General features: G+C 59.4%; 3 protein-coding genes across 3 annotated transcripts in view; 2 read left to right on the top strand and 1 right to left on the bottom strand.

The window, feature by feature from the left end:
* SPRG_20618 (hypothetical protein) overlaps window positions 1-3,087 on the bottom strand; it is a gene marked incomplete at both ends in the record, with an annotated part of 3,944 nt that extends 857 nt beyond the window's left edge. The window contains 4 exons of the mRNA XM_012347967.1: window positions 65-2,015; window positions 2,071-2,288; window positions 2,340-2,655; window positions 2,706-3,087. Of these exons, the coding sequence (XP_012203357.1) occupies window positions 65-2,015; window positions 2,071-2,288; window positions 2,340-2,655; window positions 2,706-3,087 (2,867 nt within the window). The remainder of the gene's footprint in view (window positions 1-64; window positions 2,016-2,070; window positions 2,289-2,339; window positions 2,656-2,705) is intronic.
* A 1,651-nt stretch (window positions 3,088-4,738) lies between these two features.
* Window positions 4,739-8,579, top strand: SPRG_08712 (hypothetical protein; the record flags this gene model as incomplete). The annotated part of the gene is made up of 6 exons (XM_012347953.1): window positions 4,739-4,942; window positions 5,025-5,100; window positions 5,152-5,467; window positions 5,517-5,734; window positions 5,787-6,088; window positions 6,138-8,579. 6 exons carry the CDS (start codon window positions 4,739-4,741, stop codon window positions 8,538-8,540), a joined length of 3,519 nt encoding a protein of 1,172 aa, XP_012203343.1. The 3' UTR covers window positions 8,541-8,579.
* A 1,411-nt stretch (window positions 8,580-9,990) lies between these two features.
* Window positions 9,991-11,657, top strand: SPRG_08711 (hypothetical protein; the record flags this gene model as incomplete). The annotated part of the gene is made up of 6 exons (XM_012347952.1): window positions 9,991-10,227; window positions 10,269-10,377; window positions 10,425-10,740; window positions 10,788-11,005; window positions 11,058-11,359; window positions 11,415-11,657. Coding segments are annotated over 6 exons (1,425 nt in total), but the record flags the coding sequence as incomplete, so codon positions are not given.
* Window positions 11,658-11,688: the final 31 nt, after the last annotated feature.

The following is an 11,688-nucleotide window of genomic DNA, read 5'->3' as shown; positions in this document are numbered from 1 at the left end:
GAGGATCGTCGCGCCACTGAGGCGCTGGCCGTTCACGCAGCTGTTGTGGTTGAGGATGTCGCACAGAATGAGGTCGCCCTTGCCGACGAGCGCCGCGATCGTCGTCACGTTGGTGACCCAGCCGCCCACAAAGAGCACGGACGCCTCGGCGTCAAAGTGCTTGCACAAGGCAGCCTCGAGCTGCGTGTTGATGATGTTTTGGCCAACGATCGGCGACGAGCTCATGCCCGTGCCGTAGTTGTCGATGGCGTCCTTGGAGGCCTGCGCCGTCGCGGGGTGCGACGCGTACCCGAGGTAGTTGTACGTGTTGAAGTTGAGCTGCTGCTTCTTCTCGGCCGTCAACACATCCAAGTACGGCAGCACGAGACCGGCGTCCGTGAGCTCGGTTAGCTGACCACGGAGGTGCTGGACCTCGGGGAAGCACTCAAAGTCGTAGCACTCGGCCTTGATCTCGCCGTTCTCATCGACGTACGAGCCTTCGGGGAGCGTCGACTCTTGCGTCTCGAGCTCACCGGTGGCAAGACCCGGGGCGTTGGCGAGCTTGGCCGGCGTGTCAAACTGGAAGAACGCCGACGGCGGCACGACGCAGCCGAGGAACTCGCCGAGCTCGGCACTGAGACCGACAATGGCCACCGAGTCCATGCCGACGCAGGCCCACGGCGTGTCGGCGTCAATGTTGGAAGCTGCAGGCGCCGGCGAGGCTTGGCTCTCGGCATCTTCGCTCGACGTTCCACCTTCGTTGTTTTCTTGGGCGAGGCGCTCGAGGAGCCACGCGACAATCTCGTCCGGTGTCTTGATCACTGCTGGCGTCGAAGAAGCTTCAGTTGCATTCTCGGCCGAAGCGACCTCAGGTTCGGCAACGTGCTTGGGACGGCTCTCGATGATGCCTGTGTGGGTGTACTGGGCGGCGAGCGTGTTGTCTTCAAACTTGGCCTTGGTGCCACGGCGCTGGATCTTGCCGCTCGTCGTCTTGGGGATGCTGCGAGGCCGCAAGAGAACGATCGAGGCGCAACGGAGCTGGTGTTCCGACAACACCGACGTTGCGATCGCGTTGGCGATGGCGCGGAGCTTGTCTTGGTCCTTCTTGAGGTCCGAGCGCATCTCGGCGACGACAACAAGGGCCTCTTCTTGGTTGGACGTCTCGATCGAGAAGGCCGCGACGCAGCCAGGACGAACTTCGTCGTGGGCCAGCTCGGCGGTGTGTTCGACATCTTGGGGGCAGACGTTGCGGCCGCGGACGATAATGAGATCCTTGAGACGGCCGGTGACGAACGTCTGGCCATTGCGGAGGAAGCCCATGTCGCCCGAGCGCAACCAGTGCGACTTGTCGAGGATCGTCACGTCACCAGAACGGAGGAAGTGGCTCTTGTCCGAGCTGCCCACCGACTCGCGCTTGCGCTTTGGGTCCTTGAGCGTCGCCTGGAACTGCTCCTTCGTGTACTCGTCGCGGTGCCAGTAGCCCTTGGCGACGCTCGGGCCTTGGATCCAGATCTCGCCCACCGCGTTGTCCTTGAGCTGCACGTGCGTCTCGGGGTCGACGACAATGACGCGGAACGTCGGCATCGGAATACCGCAGCCGACAAGCGTGCACGTATCGACAGCGTTGTGGCCCTTGGGCGCGACGACCGCCGTCTTCTTCTGCTCGAGCGCGCTCTTCTTGAGAACGAGGACGGTCGGGTCCTGGAGCTTGTACGGGTCTTGGCCCGTCACTACGAGCGTCACCTCGGCGAGGCCGTAGCCGCAGTTGAACGTCTTGGGGTTAAAGCCCGCGGGGAGGAACTTGTCGGTAAACGCTTCCAGCGACTCGATGCGGATGGGCTCGGCCGCACAAATGCACTGCTTGAGAGAGCGCAGGTCCAGCTTGGCGACTTGCGTCTTGGACGTCTTGCGGGCCGCGAGCGCATAGCCAAAGTTCGGTGCGCACACATGCGTGCCCTTGTACTTGGAGACTGTACGCATCCAGAGTGCAGGGTCCTTGATGAACGCCAGCGGCGACATCGAGATACACCGAGCGCCTATATATGTGCAAAGTCAGAAAAGCCAAGTGCAAACTGGGATCGAAGTGCGTACCCGTCGAGCACGGCACGAGGATGAAGCCGACGAGACCCATGTCGTGGTACGACGGCAGCCACGACACCATCGTATCGTCTTCGCGGATCGACGCCCACGTCTTGAGCTGCGCGTGGATGTTGCCGTGCGAGATCATGACGGCCTTGGGCTCGGACGTCGAACCGGATGAGTACTGGAAGAACGCAATGTCATCAAACGTGCACTCGACCGGCTCGTAGCTACAACGGCAACGTCAGATGCGATAGACTGTGATCCAAGAGGTGTCGCACCGGTCGGCCATGGCCGCCGAGATCGCGTCTGTCGAGAACCACTGAATGTCCTTGGGCCACGTGATCGAGCCAGAGAAGTAGCTCTTGGCGGTTGCGAGCTGCGTTGCCATGTAGTAGGCGCGATTGGTCAGAATGACCTTGGCGCCCGAGTCGTCGACCATGCGGTTAAACTTGGGAAGGTCCTTGGCGAGCGTGCCCGGGTACGGCGGGTAGACAGGGATGCCGATCGCACCGGCGTAGAGGCAGCCCCAGAAGCCCATGGCAAAGTCGAGGCCTGGCGGGTAGCAGAGCATGACGCGGTCGCCCTTCTTAAGCGCTATAGGCAGAACGCATGAGTGATCGTAGGGTAGTAGCGATCGAACGTACAAGCGTCTTGCTGCAAGGTGGCGGCCACGCGGCGAGCGGCGCGGTCGACGTCGGCAAAGGTCATGACAACGCTCTCCTTGCCGGCGTCGTCGAGGAAGACGTACACGACTTTATCCGGCGTCTCTGTCGCCCGACGCTTGAGCAGGTCGACGATCGACGCCTCGACCGCGAGGCCTTCGTGCGTCTTGGTTGTGCGCGCACGCTTGGCCTTGGGCGCTGGTGCGTCGCTGGCGGCGGCGGCTGGCATGGCAGGAAGCCCGCGCTCGACAACGTCGTCGTGCTTGCGCTTCCGCGACGAGAGGTAGGCCGCAGTACCGAGAGCGACGGCTGCGAGGGACGTGGCGACGGCGGCGCTGGCAGTGTCGAGCATGTACGCTTGCATGCTGCTACTGGTACTGCTGGACAAGGCAAAGTGGGGTCGGCCGTATCGAATCCAGCAACGTCGTTCATTGGCTGAAATAGACATCGCAAGTGATCTGGAAGAGAGACCGCGGTATAGTCAATCCAAGTGATCAAGTACCATGCTTGAGGCTAAACGCACCCCACGTTTACGTCGCGGCAATGGATCGGGCCCTCGTGGATCGCATCTCGGCCGTCTACAATTTCCATGGATGGATTTTTCAGGTGTACGTGCATGGATCTACCAGGCTATATGTCGATCGAGCGGCCATGCACAAGTGGGCGCCGGGGGCCCACGGTCTCCAGTGGCGTGTTTATAGACGACCAGCACGGGGTCGAAGCGAACTTTATAGGGTCGACCATATTTTACCCGTTAAGTACGCTGAAGCTTCAAGGTGCACTGTGACCCAACGGATCTTCTTCCCTTCAACCAAGGCTGCAGCGACCAAGAGTGCGACGAGCTTGGTGTTTTTTGTGAGTGCACATGCATGCATGTCTCGGCGTCGAGAATGCTGACACACGAAGATCTACACACGGCAGAAAGGCTGCTTGGAAGCCGCCGACTGACTGTATCGACAACGCGTGACAACGTGATTGGGCGAAGCGCTCAAAACTCAACAGATTCCATTGAGTTTGGCGAGCCATAACCGGCAAAAACCGGTTAGAAAAAACCGGTTTAGCCAGCCGAGAACGTTGACCATGTACCGCATGCCCCAACAATGCGTTTGCCCTGTCGACTTGAATAGCAGCGTTCAAAGCCCGGGGCAACCTGGAAATACTATAACCGGTAGAATCGAAGAAATCCATTGCATAAGAAGCATTTGGAGTCTAGCGATAACGCACTCGGCCGACCTATTGATACTGTAGAAGACAAGACATTACAACGGGGTTGCAACAAAAAGGACGTGGCAAAAGCTGTTGCAACTTGCAACAGCTTTTGCTACATGGTATCGTCCGCCTTCTGGGGGGATCATCCCTTGCAACTTGCAAGGGATGATCCCCCCAGAAGGCGGACGATACCATGCGGCGATCCAAACATCAAATTTTGCAAGCGTGTGGATGGAGCTTCTATGACAGTTTGCTTCTGGTCGACTACTTGCCCATCAAGACACTATCAGATATAGGATAGACCTTGCTCGGCTTTGGCACAACACGACGGAGAGACTTGAAGGGCGTCGAAGAGGCTCTCCGAACAAACGGACGAGGAAGCCTCATGAACAGCCCATGTACCAAATCGAGATTGCACAGGTACCATATTGATTGCTAGAGGTTTTACAAGCCAACACGACGGGTTCAACCCAAAGTTCCCTTTATTCATCTCTCTCTTCTCTGTTTTAAAAGAGTCATTAGTAACAATGACTCGTCAACTCTCTCTCGACAACGTAGAAAACGCTTTCGAGAGAGAGTGCACCTCTGCACTGTCGCGTTGACATCGGCGCGGTGACGCCAGTCGATGTACTGGCCGTTTGCATATCATTGCATACAAACGCCCATATAATTTAAATGTACGTGGCCAATCGATGTCGCCCCGCCGCCACCTGGCACGCTCCCAGCGGTCCACTCTTATCCGCGGACGACATCCGCGCCGCAATAGACCTGGCAGTCAATTCCCAAGTTGCCGCGACGACAGTAGGATGGTCAAGCCGACGTTGATTGTCGATACGATCAAGCTCGCGCTCGTCGCGTTCCTCACGATGCTCCTGAACCTGCTGCAGCCGTCGTCGGCCAAGGCGCTGGAGACGACAGTGGACTCGCTCTGGGCCGACGACGAGGAGAAGGTCGTGGCGACGCCGTCGAGCAAGACGCGCAAGACCAAGGCGCGCCGGGCCAAGGCCAAGGTCGAGCCAAGCGCGCCCGCGTCGGCAGCGTCAAGACTGTCGCCTACCACGAGCTCTCGATCGCCGAGACGACGCCGGGAAGGAGAGCGTCAACCTCACGTTTGCAGACGTCGACCGCGCCGCCCGTCGTGTGGCCGCCACCCTGCAGCAAGATGCCAGTACGCACCGCTCTACTGTTTTTGGTGCGAAGACTCATGGTTGTTGTTTAGATTTGAAGAAGGGCGACCGCGTCATGCTCGCGTATCCCCCAGGCCTCGACTTTGCCATGGGCTTCTGGGGCTGCCTCTACGCCGGTGCGATCGGCATCCCTGTCTACCCGCCGTACCCGGGCACGCTCGCCAAGGACCTCCCCAAGTTTAACCGCATGGTCGACGACTCGGGCGCCAAGGTCATTCTGACCAACCGGACGTATTACATGGCGACGCAGCTCGCAACCGCCAAGAGCTTCTTCTCGAGCTCGGTCACGTGGCCCAAGGACATCAGCTGGGTGTCGTCGGACGCCGTAGCTGACTCGATGGCCGACTTGTACGCACTTTTCGCCCTAGTTGTCGCAATTTCTCATGGATGTGTGTAGCTACACTGATGTCGAGTGCTCGTTTGACGATTTAGCCTTCTTCCAGTACTCGTCCGGCTCAACATCCGAGCCCAAGGCCGTCATGGTGTCGTACGGCAACGTCAACGCGCAGCTCAAGGTCTGGGCTGCGATTCGTGAGACCGACACGATGGTTTCATGGGTCCCGTCGTACCACGACATGGGTCTTGTCGTCTTTATCCTTGCGCCAGCCTCGACTGGTACGCACTTCGATCCCACTTTGCACTTGGCCTTTCTGACTTTGCACTTTAGGTGCCCGGTGTGTGTCGATGTCTCCGCTTTCGTTCATCAAGGACCCGTCGCTTTGGATGCGCACGGCCTCCAAGTACAAGGCCACGCAGATCTGCGCACCCAACTTTGGCTATGCCCTTGCCGCCCGGAAGACGACCAAGAAACAGGTTGCTGACCTCGATCTTACGCACCTCCGGCAATGCCTATGCGCCGCCGAGCCGATTCGTATCGAGTCGCTCAACGCGTTCACTGAGACGTTTGCGCCTGCCGGCTTCAACCCCAAGACGTACGGCTGTGGCTACGGTCTTGCCGAGGCCACTCTGGTACGTTTCTTATTGATCTGCAGAAACGCTCACTTTGACATATCTCTAGGCCGCGACGGGCCCCGACCCGTACAACCCGAAGGAGCCCGTCGTCTTTGTCGCCAAGAAGAACGCTCTCGAGCAGCACAAGAAGGCTCAGCGCGCGCCGGTCGACCACCCGGCTGTCGACACCATGACGCTTGTCGGCTGCGGCACACTCCGCCCGACGTTCAAGGTCATCATCGTCGACCCCGAGACGCACGAGCAACTGCCCGACTGCCGCGTCGGTGAGATCTGGATCCAAGGCGAGAGCGTCACCAAGGGCTATTGGAACCGCGAGCAATACACGAAGGAGCAGTTCCAGGCGACGGTCCGCGGCACGGCCGACACACCCGAGAACCACTACTTGCGCTCGGGTGACATGGGTTTCTTTGACGGTGACGTCATGTACGTCACGAGCCGTCTCAAGGACCTGATCATCATTCGCGGCCGCAACGTGTGTCCGCAAGACGTCGAGCGTACGACCGAGCTGGCCCACGACGAAGTTCGTCCTGGCTGCGTCGCGGCCTTCTCGATCGAGACGTCCAACCAAGAAGAGGCCCTTGTTGTCGTCGCCGAGATGCGCTCGGACCTCAAGAAGGACCAAGACAAGCTCCGCGCCATCGCCAACGCGATCGCAACGTCGGTGTTGTCGGAACACCAGCTCCGTTGCGCCTCGATCGTCCTCTTGCGGCCTCGCAGCATCCCCAAGACGACGAGCGGCAAGATCCAGCGTCGTGGCACCAAGGCCAAGTTTGAAGACAACACGCTCGCCGCCCAGTACACGCATACCGGTGTGATCCAAGCGACACCCAAGGAGGCGCCGGTCGCCGCCGTCGCCAAGGTCACCGAGTCAACCTCGGATGGCGTCATCCGTACTCCCGAAGAGATTGTCACGTGGTTGCTCGAGCGCTTGGGTCAGGAAGCCGCGAGTGGTGAAGGCCCGGCACCGACGATCGACGCCGACACGCCGTGGGCCTGCGTCGGCATGGACTCGGTGGCCATTGTCGGTCTCAGCGCCGAGCTCGGCGAATTTCTCGGCTGCGTCGTGCCGCCGTCGGCGTTCTTCCAGTTTGACACGCCGGCCAAGCTCGCCAACGCCCCAGGTCTTGCGACTGGTGAGCTCGAGACGCAAGAGTCGACGCTCCCCGAAGGCTCGTACGTCGATGAGAACGGCGAGATCAAGGCCGAGTGCTACGACTTTGAGTGCTTCCCCGAGGTCCAGCACCTCCGTGGTCAGCTGACCGAGCTCACGGACGCCGGTCTCGTGCTGCCGTACTTGGATGTGTTGACGGCCGAGAAGAAGCAGCAGCTCAACTTCAACACGTACAACTACCTCGGGTACGCGTCGCACCCCGCGACGGCGCAGGCCTCCAAGGACGCCATCGACAACTACGGCACGGGCATGAGCTCGTCGCCGATCGTTGGCCAAAACATCATCAACACGCAGCTCGAGGCCGCCTTGTGCAAGCACTTTGACGCCGAGGCGTCCGTGCTCTTTGTGGGCGGCTGGGTCACCAACGTGACGACGATCGCGGCGCTCGTCGGCAAGGGCGACCTCATTCTGTGCGACATCCTCAACCACAACAGCTGCGTGAACGGCCAGCGCCTCAGTGGCGCGACGATCCTCGCGTTCCCGCACAATGACGTGGCAGCCGCCGAACGCATCCTCAAGTCGGTCCGGCACAAGTACCGGCGCGTGCTGATCGTGATCGAGGGCGTGTACTCGATGGACGGCGACGTGCCAAACCTGCCGGCGTTCGTCGCGCTCAAGAAGCAGCACAAGGCGATTCTGTTTGTGGACGAAGCGCACTCGTTTGGCACGATGGGCCAGACGGGCAAGGGCATGTGCGAGTACTTTGACGTGCCGACCACCGACGTCGACGTGCGCATGGGTACGATGAGCAAGGCGCTCGGGTCTGTGGGCGGCTTCATCCTCGCGGCCAAGACCGTGGTCGACTACCTCAAGTACTCTGCGGGCGGCTTTGTCTACTCGGTGGGCCTCGGTCCGGCCAACGCCGGCGCGGCGCTCAAAGCCGCGCAGCTCATGGGCGACGAGCCGCAGCGGTCGGTGCGTCTCCAGGAGCTCAGCGCGTTCTTTTACGACGCGTGCGTGGCGGCCAAGCTCGACGTGGGCACCAACGTCCGTGGCGCGTGCGTGGTCGTCGTGTACATTGGTGGGACGGTCGAGACGGTGCGTCTCTCGATGCGGCTGAGCGACGAAGAGAAGACTCAGTCACCTCGATCGTGCACCCGGCCGTCGAGGAGGGCAAGTGCCGGCTGCGCTTCTTCATCTCGTACTTGCACACGGAAGCCGACCTTAGTCGCACGGTCGAATCGCTTGTCCGCATCATGGGCAGTCTGCGCACGGAGCCCGTTGCTGTCGAGGCCAAGGTCGTGGAAGAAGTCGATGCGTAAAAGCAATGTAATTTAGTAGGATATATTTTAAATAGGACTATATTTGATCCAGTTAGTGAATCCAATGCATTTTGCACATATACTGTCGCGTCCTTGGGCTCACAAGTGGAGGGACGTTTCTTAACGCTCCCGCAAAGTCATGTCGGCAGCCTGGACTGATCTTACTTGTCGGTGCAGTGGTCGAAGGATGCATCCATGGAGGTGCGCGCCGTCTTGTTTTTGTATCAGCGGTGCTGAGCAGCTTCATGGATACGTCGGTGCTACACGCTGAAGTGGATAAGAAAATCGGGGTGGCAACGGGTGGTCGACCCAAGAACAAAAGCCCGTGTTTCGGACACTACTGTTCGGTGAGCTCTTTACTGGGCATCGCTAGTCGTCGTCTCTATCGAGAACGGTACGGAACAGCGCCGTCTATTGTAGCTCGCTGGCGTCGGAAGATTGCAACGGACGGGGATTGCGCGTCTGGCGCCGAAACCGCCGATCAGATTTGAAATGCCAACTTTTGATTGGCTACGAGAGACCAACATTCTTGGCGCCAGTGAACGGGCCGCATCAGACCGTATTCGCCACTTCGGCTATTGGAGACCTCGTGTCGAATCCGCTTGGATGACTTTTCGCTACGTCCTACGGGCGATGTTATGGGACCTTGCCTCAACGATCCAGCCACGACGTGGATCGGCCGACCCTTTCCTTGCCGACCCTGGCTTTGCAGCACGTGTCGCGCGCGGGTGGTGCATACTCCACACATTATTAACGTGACGTTCTTCCAACTATTACACCTTTGTCTGGCAAAATGTATTTTTGGTGGCTAGAAAAGCCGCGGGTAGACGCCACGTAAGTGCATGTGGGATGTGCGCCGTCGATCCCCAGACGACGTCGAGACGGATGACGCGTCCGCGGCTAAATTTTGAAGCAAGCGCATGCATTGGGGCCACGAATGTTGGCGGTCTTGTAGAGGTCAGCCCTCCCACCTGAAAGACATACCATTACTGCCAAACGTCCCAGTGATGGGACTGCAAGATCTATGTGATGGCACTATGAGGAGGGGCGACACGTCTCGACACCGTCACCTTCCGCCGAGGCTCGAGAGGCATGCCTTTTGTTCGGCTCGAAACTTGCTTCGAGTGGTCGAGTGGTTTATATACATTGTTGTGCTCGAGCCAATCGAAAAATTTCTGCACCACCGAGTAGCATCGGTGAGCAGCGACCTGCTGCTGCGCGGTGCACATTGCCCCTCCCTCTTCACTTGAAATGACAACCATCTGGTTCGAGTCGCGCAACGTGGTTTGCTATGGGCACGTGGCGTCGAGTCCGTTATCAAATAGAGAAGCGTCGATTCGGTATGGCTACCCGCCGTCGATGGATATGGTTTCGCCTGTCGCTAGTCGCAAAAACAGGAGTTGCAACAGGTAGTCGTCGTCGGGTGCATTCATTTCCGTTTTCACTCCGCGCACCACACATCAACCATGAAGCCGATGGTGATTCTGGACGCGATCAAGCTCGCAGCCATCGCCTTCCTCTCGATGCTCCTCGGGCTGCTGCAGCCGTCGCCGTCGCCGGCCATTACTGGCAGCTTTGAGCCCGTCGACGACATGTGGGCGGCCAACGACAAATCCAAGCCCGCATCTCCCACCAAGGCATTTTTGCAGGAGCGGTCCCACCACGGCTCGCGGACACCGGCCACCTTTGAAGACCTCACCATTGTCGAACTCCTCAAGCAGCGCGCTCGCACGACCCCAACAAGGTCGTCTACACATTCCTCGACGACTATGGCCGCGAAAGCGTCAACCTCACGTTTGGCGACCTTGACCGCGCCGCCCGCCGCGTCGCTGCCACCTTGCAGCAAGATGCCAGTACGTCACCACTCTATCCTATGCGAAGACTCATGGTTGTTGTTAAGATTTGAAGAAGGGCGACCGCGTCATGCTCGCGTATCCCCCGGGCCTCGACTTTGCCATGGGCTTTTGGGGCTGCCTCTACGCCGGTGCGATCGGCATCCCTGTCTACCCGCCGTACCCGGGCACGCTCGTCAAGGACCTCCCCAAGTTTAACCGCATGGTCGCCGACTCGGGCGCCAAGGTCATTTTGACCAACCGTACGTATTACATGGCGACGCAGCTCGCGACCGCCAAGAGCTACTTCTCTGGTTCGGTGTCGTGGCCCAAGGACATTCAGTGGTTCTCGACAGACGCCATTGCCGACGACATGGACATGTGGTACGATGCCTCTATGCAGCGTGCCGCGAGCTTATGCATGGATGTAGCTACACTGATGTCGAGTGCTCGTTTGACGATTTGGCCTTCTTCCAGTACTCGTCCGGCTCGACATCCGAGCCCAAGGCCGTCATGGTGTCGTATGGCAACGTCAACGCGCAGCTCAAGGTGTGGGTCGCCATTCGTGAGACCGACACGATGGTTTCATGGGTCCCGTCGTACCATGACATGGGTCTCGTCGTCTTTATCCTTGCGCCAGCTTCGACTGGTACGCACTCTGATCCCACTTTGCACTTGGCCTTTCTGACTTTGCACTTTAGGTGCCCGGTGTGTGTCGATGTCTCCGCTTTCGTTCATCAAGGATCCTGCACTCTGGATGCGCACGGCCTCCAAGTACAAGGCCACGCAGATCTGCGCACCCAACTTTGGCTATGCCCTTGCCGCCCGCAAGACGACCAAGGCCCAAGCGGCCAAGCTTGACTTGCGCCATTTGCGTCAGAGTTTGTGCGCTGCCGAGCCGATTCGTATCGAGTCGCTCAACGCGTTCACTGAGACGTTTGCGCCTGCCGGCTTCAACCCCAAGACGTACGGCTGTGGCTACGGTCTTGCCGAGGCCACTCTGGTACGTTTCTTATTGATCTTAGTTTGCAGAAACGCTCACTTTGACATATCTCTAGGCCGCGACGGGCCCCGACCCGTACAACCCCAAGGAGCCCGTCGTCTTTGTCGCCAAGAAGAACGCTCTCGAGCAGCACAAGAAGGCCCAGCGCGCGCCGGCCGACCACCCGGCTGTCGACACCATGACGCTTGTCGGCTGCGGCACGCTCCGCCCGACGTTCAAGGTCATCATCGTCGACCCCGAGACGCACGAGCAACTGCCCGACTGCCGCGTCGGTGAGATCTGGATCCAAGGCGAGAGCGTCACCAAGGGCTATTGGAACCGCGAGCAGT

This window comes from Saprolegnia parasitica, assembly GCF_000151545.1.
Source record: "Saprolegnia parasitica CBS 223.65 unplaced genomic scaffold supercont2.39, whole genome shotgun sequence".
Taxonomy (NCBI): Eukaryota; Oomycota; class Saprolegniomycetes; order Saprolegniales; family Saprolegniaceae; genus Saprolegnia; species Saprolegnia parasitica.
Note: the sequence above shows the minus strand (reverse complement) of the source record. Positions and strands in the feature narration are given on the sequence as shown.